The sequence below is a fragment of the Rhipicephalus sanguineus genome, chromosome 7 (genome assembly GCF_013339695.2).
Source record: "Rhipicephalus sanguineus isolate Rsan-2018 chromosome 7, BIME_Rsan_1.4, whole genome shotgun sequence".
Lineage (NCBI taxonomy): Eukaryota > Metazoa > Arthropoda > Arachnida > Ixodida > Ixodidae > Rhipicephalus > Rhipicephalus sanguineus.
The window spans coordinates 151,579,092-151,592,655 of NC_051182.1; the positions used below are offsets into that span (position 1 = coordinate 151,579,092).

At 48.7% G+C, this 13,564-nt stretch overlaps 1 protein-coding gene across 1 annotated transcript; it reads left to right on the plus strand.

Annotated features, from left to right (window-relative positions):
- Positions 1-176: 176 nt before the first annotated feature.
- LOC119400256 (carbohydrate sulfotransferase 8) lies at positions 177-7,892 on the plus strand. The gene is made up of 4 exons (XM_037667267.2): positions 177-364; positions 2,486-2,689; positions 4,976-5,137; positions 7,084-7,892. The coding sequence occupies exons 1-4, from the start codon at positions 251-253 to the stop codon at positions 7,606-7,608; spliced, it is 1,005 nt and encodes a 334-aa protein (XP_037523195.1). The 5' UTR covers positions 177-250; the 3' UTR covers positions 7,609-7,892.
- The last annotated feature ends 5,672 nt before the right edge of the window (positions 7,893-13,564 follow it).

Genomic DNA, 13,564 nt, shown 5'->3' on the forward strand with positions numbered 1-13,564 from the left:
TCCCGTCTAGAACAGTTCGTTTTGAAGCTCGCGCCTAGCTTCCCTCGCCGCCTTCGCTGGGAGAAGGAGGCGATGGTCACGTGACAGGTCAGGCCGGTAGTGAGCGCGTAGCGAGTTTAGGAGCAGCGGGGCGACGCAACGTGGAGGCCGCGTGCCGGAGTGCGAAGGGTCAAAGCTGCGACGGCCCGGCGAGTACGTACTACGTGGGTACGTAGTGGTCGCTGCGGATGCCGTGCGGGTCGGACGTTACATGAGGAAGTCCACCGCGCTCGGCGTATCGCTTGTGGCGTTCCTACTGGTCGCCGCTGCCTGGTTTCGAAACAACAGACGCCACGACGCGGCCGCCAACGACGTGGACGATCAGGTACGCGAGCGCGGTTCACGGAACCGCGTTTAAAATTGACGTAGGCATAGTCGGTTGTTACATATGTATAGTCGGTTACAACCTAAGAAAGAATCTAGGCTCCGCCCACAAAACCACGTAGCGCCTGTCATTCACCTGCGAAAGACAGCCCAGCTAGTTGATTTCCGCTCGAACCTTAAGTACTTCTTGACTAATGTAAATACTACGCATATTAGGAGTTAAAGGTTTGTTGTTACTACATAAAACATTACTTTTGGCTGTTGAGCGATGTCAGAATTCCTGACGAAATTGACCAGGGCTTAAAAGTTTCCGACCTAAAACCAGCGACACAAAAGCTTGTCTGTATGGCAGAGTCAACTATCTGAAACACTCGAGAAGTGCATGATGCCACGGAATTAAGTGAGCGCTATTGGAAGAACCTTTTATGCAAATTCTCTGTGGGAGTGACAGCGATGACAGTGGGTGGAGCTCGCATTCATCTTTAGGTTGTAACCGACTGTAAGAATAAATACACTCTCCGCCCCTGGAAATGCTGCGCACCTGCCATTCACATGTGCCAGAGAGTCATGCTAGGTGGTTTGCCGTTCTAACCATAAGTACTTTTACGCTGCTAATCTGAATACTACGCCTATTAGTAATTGAATGTTCGTCGCCCCTACTTAAAATACTACGTTTCACTGAGCAGTGATCTCGGAACTTTGCTGAAATTTGCCAGGAAGCTCAAGATTGGGACCGAAGACCAGCGACACGAACACGTGTTTGTATGTGAGAATCACACTTACGCTTAGGTTGTAATTAATTGTACACTCTATAGAAAAGCGTATTTAGGGTGTATTTCTGCCCCATAACAGACGTCACCTGGCTTGCTTGCGTTTCCTTTCTTTAAAACTCGGCAGTTACCACTTTCCTGTCAAGAATTACTTTTAGATTTCCTTTATTCTCCTGTAACTCTTTGTGTGCCAGTGGCGTAGCCAGAAATCTTTTTCCTTCTTTTTTTCGGAGGCAGAGAGGGGGTTGGAGCCACCTGTTATGTATGTTTTTGCGTGTGTTTGTATGTGTGCGTGTACATATCAACATGCAAAAATTTAAAAATTTAGGGTTTGAATCCCCTTGGCAATGGCAATGTTGTGTGCTGTTAAATTTTTAATGCGAACCCTTCCCAAAGTCTGTTCTTATAGTATCACCCACACGCATTGTAATTATGCTCGGACGCGCATATCTGTATGCTGTGAATGTCCCGTGGGGTACGACATTCACTTTACAAATATCATCCGCAGATTTGTTCTCCGCAGTGCTATCGTCCTAAAAATTTGTCATGTGTTTCGGAGCGGAGTTTTGAAACTAGTGTGATTGAAGAACTTTAATCTGAATACATATCTGAGAAATCTTTCATATACACGATTTTACGTAGGACACATGGGCGCCGCTACCTTGGGCTCCAAAACGAATGTTTTCTTATTTTTGTATATCGCCACGTGAATTAATATGGTCATGAAACGTCGAATGCACAATCCAACCATTTTTGTGCATATGCATCTGACCTAGCACAGTTCGTTTAATTGGTAAAGATACAAAACGGCAAGGATAACATCCCAATATGGCGACACCGAAAGCCATCCGTGAAATAGTCTATAACAGCCCAAGATGGCGGCGCCCATGAATAAAAAAACTCACAGGGTCCCTTATGCACTCGCCTAAGACGACTCGAAGGAGGGAGCTACCTTCTTTTGCTTCTTTTTCTTCTCAGTCGATGTACTTATCCCCCCCCCCTCCTCCTCCGAAAGCTTTCTGCACCTAACGTGGTTTTGCACTGCCTCGGGGATCGGAGGAATTCCAAGCTTTCTGCACCGCACCTGGTCTTGCACTTCCTCCGTGATCGGCCCACCTTTGACCAAGTGACGGTGTCGTGTGATGACGTTATGGCATGTGACTTCCTGATGACGTCACAAACTTTGGCAACCAGCGACGTCATTGCATGATGATGATGATTTTTGCCATCACTCGTGTTGACTCCGCCGATGCCGACGGTCACTTTTCGAGTTTGATGAGGCATCTAAGGCTTTCAGTCTTAAAAGATTACCTGCGGTACAGCGCTTATAACAGAGACGTTCGCACTTTCAGGAGGCGCAGCTCTGGGCCGAGCAGACTCGCCGGGTGCGACTTCTGGAAGAGGTGTGCGCCAGACAGGACCGAGACCTTCTGGGTCCTCACTACCTGGGAAGTCGCAGCAACCGTCGTCGCGGCAAGCCCGCCCACTGCCCACCCCGGCTGTGCCCCATCTTCGTGGACGACTTCAGGAAAGTGGCCCTCTGCTTCGTGCCAAAGGTGACGTACAGACGGGTCCACTGTTAAAGGGAACACTTGCGCACATGGCATGTTTGCATTTCGCTCTCTTGCAAAAGCAAAGTGGCTTAGACTTCCATAAGATTACAGGTGGTTGACAGTCCTGAGTTTTTTTTTTTTTTTGACAGACAAGTGCAGTGTATGAACAATGGTTCCCTGTCCACTAGCTGCTAGAGGGCCAGCAATATGAAAGCTGCTCATTCGAGTGTTCCCTTTAACAGTGGACCGTACTGTACATACACACCGACCATCGCATCTTCTCTCTCGTTCCTTTGCAGACATCTGTGTACTGGGCCAGTGCATTCCTGTCCACCTACTTGTAGGCAAAGAAGGGGAATATTTTTCGAGGGGCTAATTTCTTTGTTAGACGCAACCATAAATGAATCCCACATACTAATTAGGCCAGGGATAGCATGGGGGCCATTAAATGCTGTATGTAACTGTAGTGCAGTAATAATAGCGTATCTTGAAATAAAATGGACAAGGAATCACCCTCTCCATCGGTGGGATCCGAACCCACAACCTTCGAATTACGCGTCCGACGCTCTATACTGAGCTACGACGGAAGGCGCTTCCCCGCCCACTTCGTTGGGTATTCCGGCATGTGTAATCCCTGGGTGTGTTAGCCAGTGCCATTCGTCCATGTTATTTCAATATACGTCATCATTACTATACAATTAAAGACAATTAATGACCCCTATGATTTCCCTGGTCTAACTGTCTGTTGGATTCATTTATATTTGCAGGCAGTAGCTCAGGAGGCACTGGTAGTGGTAGGCTAGTTGACTGTTCATTATCATTTGAACGACTTCGTATTCGACTGATACATAGGTAGTCTGGGCTGTTGGTGGAATCCGAACATCAGCAATTGTAGATACCGTAACACAAAGTACTCGGCAATTTGAACTTAATGGAAGTCGGTAAACGGGCGTGTTCGGTTATTGAGGTGCGTGGACAGCGCGTTATCGTCATAGAACTACCTGAACGTGTTAGTTTAGGATAAGATTGGGCATACCAGCCAGGGGCGTAGCCACAAATCTTTTTCAGCAGGAAAGGGGGGGGGGGAGGGACTCAACCTTACCTTATACATGTTTGTGCATGCATAAGGAAAACATGCATTTTGTATGTGTGCGTATACACTATATGCGTATGAAAAACTGAAAAATTTCGGGGGATTCGCACCCCCTGGCTACGCCAAGGATGCCAGCACCAAATAATGAAGTCGCAAGCCGTTTCCTCTCTTTTCACTGTGCATGTGTTCATCGCTGTTCTAACTAATCCTACTTCTTCTACAATGGAGTAAAAGTGTAGATCACTGGTCAGCATCTTTAGGCTGATGCTGAGTGAGCACGAACCGATGACATCACCAGCCTTCGTCTTCTGTTTTCACAGTGCGCATGATGACGATGATGATATAATAAATCATTTTTATCGTGTATCTGCCGGTATTCTTTCATAACATAAGTGCATTAGAGCAGAACATCTTGGCCTAGTTGCCGTGTGTTTAAAGGCATACTTGCCGCTAGAAAGACGTACAGCGGTGAGCACTGTTAGGGTGAACACGCGAGCGCGTGGCCGACGTCACTCTCGGCGCCGCGTAACGGTCATCGGTGGAAACATTCCGCATGCGCATCATGCGTTCTACGAAATACTCTTTCCACCGCGCGCACACAAGCGTATCCCCAACAAGCATATCTATGACGCAGTGCGCGTGGTGGAAAGAGTGTACCGCAAAGCACATGCTGCGCATGTGCAATGTTTCTAACGATGGCTGTTACGCGGCGCTGATAGTGCCGTCGGCCACGCGCTCGCGTGTTCACCCTAACAGTGCTCACCGCTGTACACAGAGGATGAGCTAAATCTAAACAAAATTAAAGAACTTGCGCATTTGCCTTCGCACTGCAAAGCCTGCAAGTGTGAACCGCGATTCGACAACGTGGAGATTCTTGATAGGAGCAATCAACAAACGGTTCGTGAATCTTTGGAAGCCTTTCATATTCAGAAGTTGAGTGAGGTGCCGAACCATCGTTACAACTGCCCTCTTCGGAGATTAGATTCCTTGAGCGTTGGTTGCCCTGTTAGATATGTTTGTACTTTCAGGCACATGCGTTGTTTTTAAGTATGTATTCTCTGCATCCTAACAAAAATTCAGTAGGAAGTGCCGTCCGTGTCGTCGTCCTCATCTTCTTCTGTGCGCGTCCTTTTACGGCAAATATGCCTTCAAACATTGGAGTACTAATAGCATATGCATCATCCACGCTGACGCAGGTGGCCTCAACATCGCTGAAGTCCCTGTTTGCCTCTCTGCTGCGAATCAACGCCACCTCCGGCAAACGGGATGACGACGCACTGCACTCCTCGTTCAACGAGCGGGTGTTCCGGATCGGTCCCACACAGTGGCCTCCTAGTAAGCTGCGCCAGTACACGAGGGTGAGTATATAATTTGAGCGGTAAACACTGGGCTTCGAGAGTCGCTGTGGGTCACATCGCAGAGATGGCTTCCCGGATGCAATGCCAACTTGACAGACAACCCTAGGAGGGGGGAGGGGGATAAGTGAACCTCTCCCCCCTCTCACAGCCTTTCTGCTCTCGCCTATACCTTTATTTAATATCGGTTTTACACGGTCACTTTTGATCGCGATCGAGCCTGATCCAGATCGAATCTCTTGATTGCTATTGGTTCCTTCGCGCAAGCTGCGGAAGGAAGCCGGTCGCTGAACATTGAGAAATTTGATCACGATCGGGCTTAATCACGATCGCCAGTCCGCCGTGTGACGCTGACATGACACTGTTATCCTCATAGGCCTGTGCAGTGTTCCCCATTCGGGGAGAGGGGGGAGGGAGCAAAGCATAGAGTTAGTACAGATTCTACAGGAAAAGCTCCCCATAGGGCCCATGCATTAGAATCTCTGACCACAAGGGCGCCGCCATTACTGTACCGTGCGAGCGTTACCAGCCCCTGAGACGCTTGCTAGACTTGACGGTGATATTACGTTTTCATCTATAATAATGAAAGTGAGCTCACGTAAAGTCGAGTTGTAAGTTCGTGTCAACAGAAAGCGCAGAAGACGACGCATTGTGTCTCACAACTTGGTCAAAAGACACACAATCGGCCGCAGATCTCGAACTCAAGTGGATATGGTGGCGCCGTCTAGCAAAAGTGCCTGCAAACGCATTCTCCTTAGTCGTGGTTCCTCGCACAGTAAAATGCCTAAATGGCCTTGACCCTTTCCTAGAAATACTTTAAGTAAACGTTAAACACTGTCTGCACGTTGATAATTTGTCAAAATTCCCGTGTTTAATTCTTATTGCCAGTATCACTCACATTGAATAGCGCTACTTCTAGCCGATTTGTAAATAAATGCAAAGGGAGCAATCACAAAGGTAGAGTAATGGCGGTGTTCTTGTGGTCGGCGCTCTTTCGGCCCAGTCTTTGCTATAGAGTCTGTACTAACTATATGGAGCAAAGTATCCCCGAAGAGCCCCCCATTGGTTGAGTACAAAAGCCAAATGCTTCATAACCGTTGAAAAAAAATTAAAATGAAGCGATGACGCGCTCCTCACAATGGCCTGTCTTACGTTACTGGCTTTCCGGGAGTAAATATGGGAACGTAGCTAAAAACAACGCGTGTTAGACACGGACAAGAAAGTACACAGCGCTAGTCCTGTGTACTTTCTTGTGCGTGTCTACCTCGCGTTGTGTTTAACTATGGGTAAGTACCAACTGGCTCCCATTCAATAGTCTATGGAATGCAACTACAGGGGTTTTCTGATGTCATTATCGTCAAAAGCGTGCGTGGCCTTAACCCCGCTCTTTGAACAACGATGGGACAGGTCTGGCTGCGTAACGGTGTGGGGGAGACGTTGCGCCCCCCTTCGGTGACTGAGGACCCGCCGCGGTGGTCTTGTGGCTATGGTGCTCGAGTGCTAGCCTGAAAGGCTGCAGAATCAAATCCCGGCCGCGGGGGCCGCATTTTGATGGAAGCGAAGTGCTAAATGCCCATGTACTTATATTCAGATGCACGTTAAAGAACCCCAGGTGGTAGAAATTTCCGGAGCCCTCCACTAAGGTGTCCGTCATAATCGTATCGTTGTTTGGGCACGTAAAACCCCCAGATATTGTTACAAAATGACCCTTTAACACTCGAAGAGCGTAGCCAAAAACTTTTGGTGGGATTAAACTACCCTTTATGTTATTCGTGCGTGTGTTTGTGTGTGTGCGTGTATATATAGTGCATACCAAATTGAAAATTGGGGGGGGGGGGTCTCTAATCCTCTCAACGCCCCCTCCCCCCCCCCCGCTACGCCATTGTGACACTCTTAACCTACATGAAGATTCAGTGACCCACTAACTCTCGTATCGCTTCGATCCGCAGGTGCTTTTCGTGCGGCACCCTTTCGAGCGTCTAGTCTCAGCCTTCGAGGACAAGGCCGGCAAGCCCAGGGACCGGGAACGCTTCTTCTACGATGTCTACTGGGACCGCATCCTCGCTGGCAACAATAGAAGCAGCAGCAACAACTCCACAAACAACTCGACCCGCGCCATCACCTTCCCGCAGTTCGTGGACTACTTACTTAGGGTGCCTGTATCCCAGTGGGACGACCACTGGGCTCCGTACTACTCGCGTTGTGAACCGTGTCTCTTCCGGTACAACTTCGTGGGACACCTGGAGACGGTCGGACAGGACATGGCGTTGCTGTGGCGACGCGTGGGTCTGAAAACCTCGCCCCAGTCGTCGACGCTGGAGCGCCGCAACGCGACGCCTCGGAAGCCTCGCCGGCAACACTACTTCGACCAATTGACGCCGAGTCAGGTGGAAGGACTCTACCACCGGTACTTCTACGATTTCGTGCTGTTCGGATACGATCATCGGAACTACACCACCGGTTCTGATATCTAGCGCGTCCCAGATACAACCGTGGTATAGTATACGCCGTTTGATTGGTGTGCCCGTTCAACGCTGCGCAGAAGCAACATGACTGCGCAAGATCCAGACCTGAGACATGCGCGCATCCAGTGGGGACGTCCCGACCTTTCTCCCATCCCCATTGAGTTCGTAATCATATGCGTGCGCAGGAGTCACCATTAAGGGATGGGGGTGTCGAGGAGAGGGAGATGAGGGCAAGTTTCACCGCAGCGCCTACCCCTCCCCGCCTTGGTTGGTAGAGTCTGGAAGAACACAAGCTCTTGCTGAAGAGGCAATATATGAGCCTAGTTGGTTCATGTTACTTGAAGAAATGCCAGCAAAACCGCGGGACTATGTAAAGCGTTGTTTGCGTCTGTCTTCTTTCTCGTGTCCCGTGATTTTGCTGGCATTTCTTCAAGTAACAAGCTTTTGTCATGTTGTGTACTCTGTGCAACGACAAACGAAAAGAAGATGCCTCTGGTTTGAAGACACCAACCAACTTTGTCGACCGCTCTTGACGTGACGCCGAGTTCCATCGTGACCAATGTAGCGCACCGCGCGTTGAGGGCTGCATTTGACCTTTTCCTACTGTCAGCTCGTTCAAAAGGGGGTGTCGCCGGAGCTCGGAAAGATTCCGAACTTTGCCAAACTCGCGCAGTCCTGCATCGCACCCTAGTGGCGAGTAACGGCAACCCCGATGACGACGTAAGCGCTGGTGGGCACAAGCGAGCGCCTAACAAATAAAGTTTGTTCCAATCCAATCCAATCGCCGGAGGAAGCAGTTTATCGTATCTAGGCAAGTTGTTATTTTTGTCTCTGCGTAGAAGAGCGACTCAAGAAGCAATATTAGTATCTCGGAAAGGTTTCTTACGTTGGATGAGTTACCAGTGGTGTATGACCATGGACAACAATGCTGTTGACTTGCCAGTACGTGGTTCAATGGCGCAGTTGTTGTACCTGATTGGCTGCCGTCTACCTATGTTCTGCGAATTTTGGTGCATCGTATGCATAAAATCTTCAACCTGCACAACACAGGGGGTGGCAAGTGCGCTTTGATAGCAATGTAGGTTGTTTTTGTTTTTCTTTTTGCTTTTAGGAATGAACGCAATGCTATTCTACGGAGCAGATGGGGCAACGAAAGGGCGTCGCGCTTGTTCCGCTTCACTCGAGCCATGCCATGCTGATGAAGTTCGGTTCAGAATCATAGAGCTGAATTGTGCGTCCGACTAATCTAGGACCTCAGATGTTCTGATAGATGCAGTCGGTTCCAGTAACGAACACCGACGACGCTCCTCGGCGGCAGATACGCCGGCACTCCTTAAAGAAAGCCGCGAAAAGCTCCCGAGGGACTACTTCCTGTGCCCGATAAACCACGTGATGTGAATAATTATAAAAAAGGGAGGCATCACATAAATCCCAAGAAAACGAAGTGGAAGAAAAAAGACATAGTAAATATACAACTTTCTGAAAAAAGGCATGTGACTCCTGAAGTGGCACTTTACCCGGACACCTGATCCAGCTCTTTATTCAAGGATGAGCTTGTTGAGCACGTGAGCTATCAAACAGTGTGCCTAAAAAGAGGAAAGAACGGAATTGAACAGTTATTTCACCAAAAGTAGGACCGTATCAACAGTGTCACTTGACCGGCTTTCTGCTCTCATTGTGACAGATCAACTAAATTGTCGAGATCGCGCATTTTTGCTATTTATTTTTCAATGTTTTTGAAACTTCGCTTGATTCACGTTTGGGTGTTGAAATTGATTACAAACATAGAAAAAATTATTTAGCCATTGATTCATATCTGGCCAGTTAAAGGGTTCGAAAAAAGAGGACATGCAGAACACAGAATACTATACGCATATAATTTACTTTTTTTTCAACAGCAGGGCATGCGCTCATCACATTTTTTCCCCTTCCATATTTTTCATAAGCACGAGTATGACAGCTTCAAGGAAAGTACCACAACTGGTAATGCCTATGGTCTTGTCTCGTGTGCTCCAGAAATGGCCATACCAAAATGCTTTCATATAACATAAACCTACTGAACAGCCTGTAGACATAAGTAATCCCTTCATTGAAAGGAGCAAAGAATGGGTTTGCTGGTGGTGATCCATGGCGAAAAAACAGTTTTTAATTTGAATCAGTAGCTTGGTAGGTGTCGCTATGTTTCAACCATAAGTTCCTTCCTAACGAGGCAGAATTCTGTCCAATGTTCAGCTTTAAATCATGACAAAACTTGGATCGTACAAGGTAAGAAACGCACGCAGAAAGGGAAGACAGGACAATGCGCTTCCTTTCAAAACTATTTATTGAGTCATGGAGATACATACGCGTGGACCAGTAGAGCCTCTATTGACTCTATATAATCAAAAGTTTGATTTTTTAATAAAACGCGGTAGCGTGGCTCTACACGTGACAATGTGTTGCATTCAATGTCCTTTATAGATTCTGCCCCCCCCCCCCCCTATTTTCCTAGTATTTTATTATTTTGCTTTGTTGGCCTGGCCAGTAGCCTCAGCGCCTGCCCGCAAATGGTCAGCGTATACGTGTCTCCTCGGATCATTAAGCAGTAACAAAATTAGCCACGGGCGCTTGTGCAACCGGTTTTTCAAACACCCTTGTACTGTTTAGGCACTATGGCCAGTTCACACGAGAAGTCTCAGAAGGTTTTCATATTAGCAAGACCCGCGATCCCTGGGTTAGCAAACCCTCAGGGATGTGGCATAAAAATTGTTTTCTTTTATTGATGAGGGAATTATTTTTTTTTCGGAAGCTGACCTCACTTTACATGCAAAGTTTTGCGCTTATAAGCTCATGTTACCTTCCAATAAACTTTCACTTGCGAGTGCGGCGACGTGTGTCTTCCCTTTCTTCTTCGTCTACGTTTTCTTGGGCACTGTCTTTCTCCGAAAATCCTTCAGCAGTCTGTTATAAGTAGGCGCATACTCCTGTCCTCACTTTCTTGGTACGTGTCCTTCTTTGTACGCTGCAATTTTTGCCGTGTAATCCTTTCCGTATTACCAAATCATCGTACATTGTGTAAAGACACCGGGAGACATGATATGGTTGGTTGGTTGGACCTTGTCAACCTGGCGCAACCCACTGTGGGGGATCGACATGATATGGGCCGAAGAGCGAACAAAACGACAGCTTATCGGCGCGAGTTGACGACGAAGAAGACCGCAGGCGCGAGGCGTTGAGCACGAGCTGTGCGCGCAGAGCAGACGGCGGTGGCCGAACAGCGGGCGAAAGCGCAGCGAGGTGTAGTCCTGGGCCGACGCCAAGCCGACTTCCAGGACCTCCTGTCCTGGACCTACGCGCAGGGCTTCAAGTACGGCCCAGTCGACTGCCTCGAGTGATACCCCCGACAGGTGAGAAAGGTACGCCAACGTGGCGTTTATTCGGGTTTTATGAGTTCAAGGCGTGATGTGATCGGTTAGTACGCACTCGTGTATGTTCTTCAGCGCAAAGAAAAAGAAATTTCACACTTCCTTTTTCGTGAAGAACGTGTGCGCATGCACTCGACTGCGTTAGAAGTCTTAAAGCGAGGATGTTTATACCTCTAGATGATGCGTTCTCCAAGGATGTGGGGTATTTTGCCTGACTCGCGTCACTATGTAGACGAAACCAATAGAGAGACAGCGCAGTTGGTGGAGCCTGCTCTGTCGGCGGCTCTTGCCTCCGCTTCTTTTGGCGGCGCTGCTATAGTATACCTTTGAGTACTGCGGGGACCGGAGTAGGCGAGACGCCTAGACAGGGCAGCACGTTCTCGCTGGAGAGGAAGAAAGCTAACAAAGCGGAGAGTCATTCGCAGCTGCAACGCGAATACAGACAGCAAAAACGGGCCCTATTGCAACGCGAAGAAAGCATCGAAATAGCGTGAGTCCACGGAGAACGTAACAGTCGGCAGTCCCTCACGCCGGAGAGATGAGCGGAGAGGCGTCTACAGCAGAAACGCAGTTACATCTCCGCTGGTAATTCATCTCCCATATGCTCAACGAAATTTTTCAGGCGAAGCTTGTATCGATTGACCTGTGAAGCTGGTGTTCCAACAAAAAAAAAACCTCCTGACCCGCAGCTGCCTTACACCAAGGAAGTAAGAAACATGGCGAAATAAATACTTTCCGGCGCTGGCGTTTGAACCCGGGTCTCCCCGGTGCCAAAGCATGTGCCTGAACCCCTAGGTCATGCGCCCATACTTGCGCAACGTTAACCGAGCTGAACCATAAGAATGCGTTCTGCCTACGAGGCAAAAGAATAACATCAAATTGGGAAGCAGTACACTGGCTATACGGACGCTTCACTGAAATATTTCGTGTCGGCGGACGAAAAGCGATCTGCTGGACAACGCGTAACGCCTTGTAGAATTCGTAAATTGGGAGCACTATATACAGACTCGTCCATACGGTGCAAAGGTGTTCGTGTTAATTCGTTAGCATTGTAAGCATCAGCGGCCTCCTATCGTGCGAAGGCGTAGTCGCACTGACTAAGCTTGTTTCGCAGCCGTGTTTCAGGGTGACCACCATGAGGACCAAGGCCGAGCTCCTCTATCTGCAGCTTGAAGACAGCCGCCTCAGGTGGGCAGCGAATTCTGCGGGGATCATGATGTCCCGCGGTTTTTCAAACCCGCCAGATGTCATGACCCATTGGGCGCTCTGCTTCGAGCGAGGTGCGAGCGTGCAGCTCGTAGACGGAGTTCGCGACGCGAACGGGGACCTGGTGCTCATCTGCCGCTTCAAGAACAAAAAACAGCTGGAGAAGATAGAGCCCATGGTGCGAAGGAGGGTGAGACATGTTCCACTTAATATTGGCTCCCGATTGAGGGGATTTGGGCGCAGTAGTAATCAAACACCATGAGAACGTATAAACAAAAGCTACTACGAAGGAATTCGCGGGCACAGACAGTCGGAGTTCTTATTCAGGATTTGCAAATGCAATAAATTAAACAGTTTCAAGCATATGCGCCAATAAAAAAATTGTATTCCGAATTTTTCATGGGAGGAAACTTTCCGGCCAGGATTGACACCGTTTCCTTTCATTTCGCCACGGTGTAATGCCCGAAGTTTTTTGCTCCTTACTCACACTCTCCCCGTCTTCCTGCATGCGGTTAACTGGCATTGTAAGTTTTCACACGTGGAAGGGCATTCTGCACGATATGGAACTAGCAGAAGCGTTGTCTGCTTGGTAGAACAACGCTCTAGAATATCGGTACTACGAAACCGCGCAAACATATTTCGTCTGAAGTCAAAGTCGTTGCACATCATAGCGGTCATGATGAGAGTCGATCAAGAGCAACGTTTAGCAGCACAGTGCATCTCGTTAGCCAGACTGTAGCCAACCGCATCGCTGTGAAACTTCTCTTTTGGAAATGGTTGCTTTTTTTTTTTTGTCTCTCTCAAGGTCGATCTGGGCGACTATCACTGGACGCTTCAGAGGGTAACGAACGCCATCAGTCGAATCCCAGAGCTTGGCAAGTACCGAGTTCTGTCGAACAACTGCCAATCGGCAAGCATGCGCCTGCTCAACCAACTGGGGATTGCTGTCCCCCAAGATGTAGTCACTGTCCACGCGGAAGTGCAACAGCTGGGACAGCTTGCCGGCAAGTGCATCGAGGCGTGCGTGGTCTACACCGCGGACCTACTGACGAAGCTTTCTTCGTGATTATGCCTGCCGCAGCAAACAAGATGCCCAGCGGAGAGACTTGTCAAGTTTGTGTTAAAGTGATGGCTCCCACTCGGGTAGTGAGAAGAGGTCATATCAGAGGCCAAGTAAATTTCTGCGCGGTGCGCAACTACTGGCTCAGAGATGTAGCCAAAAAAGCTCGGCTATGTGTTTTTTTCTCACAGAATCTACAGATTAGCATTTATTGCAGGAATGCAGAAGAAACCTTTCATGTGCGGAGCATCCTAAGGCCCCGGGCTGTCGTCGTCTGATGTGTCATGCTGGTTGT

Excerpts from the sequence above, each read along its gene's own strand:
- LOC119400256 (XM_037667267.2), top strand. The coding sequence starts at position 251 with ATGAGGAAGTCCACCGCGCTCGGCGTATCGCTTGTGGCGTTCCTACTG. Across the intron at positions 365-2,485 it reads CCAACGACGTGGACGATCAG|GAGGCGCAGCTCTGGGCCGA; the intron begins GTACGCGAGCGC and ends TCGCACTTTCAG. Across the intron at positions 2,690-4,975 it reads CCCTCTGCTTCGTGCCAAAG|GTGGCCTCAACATCGCTGAA; the intron begins GTGACGTACAGA and ends ACGCTGACGCAG.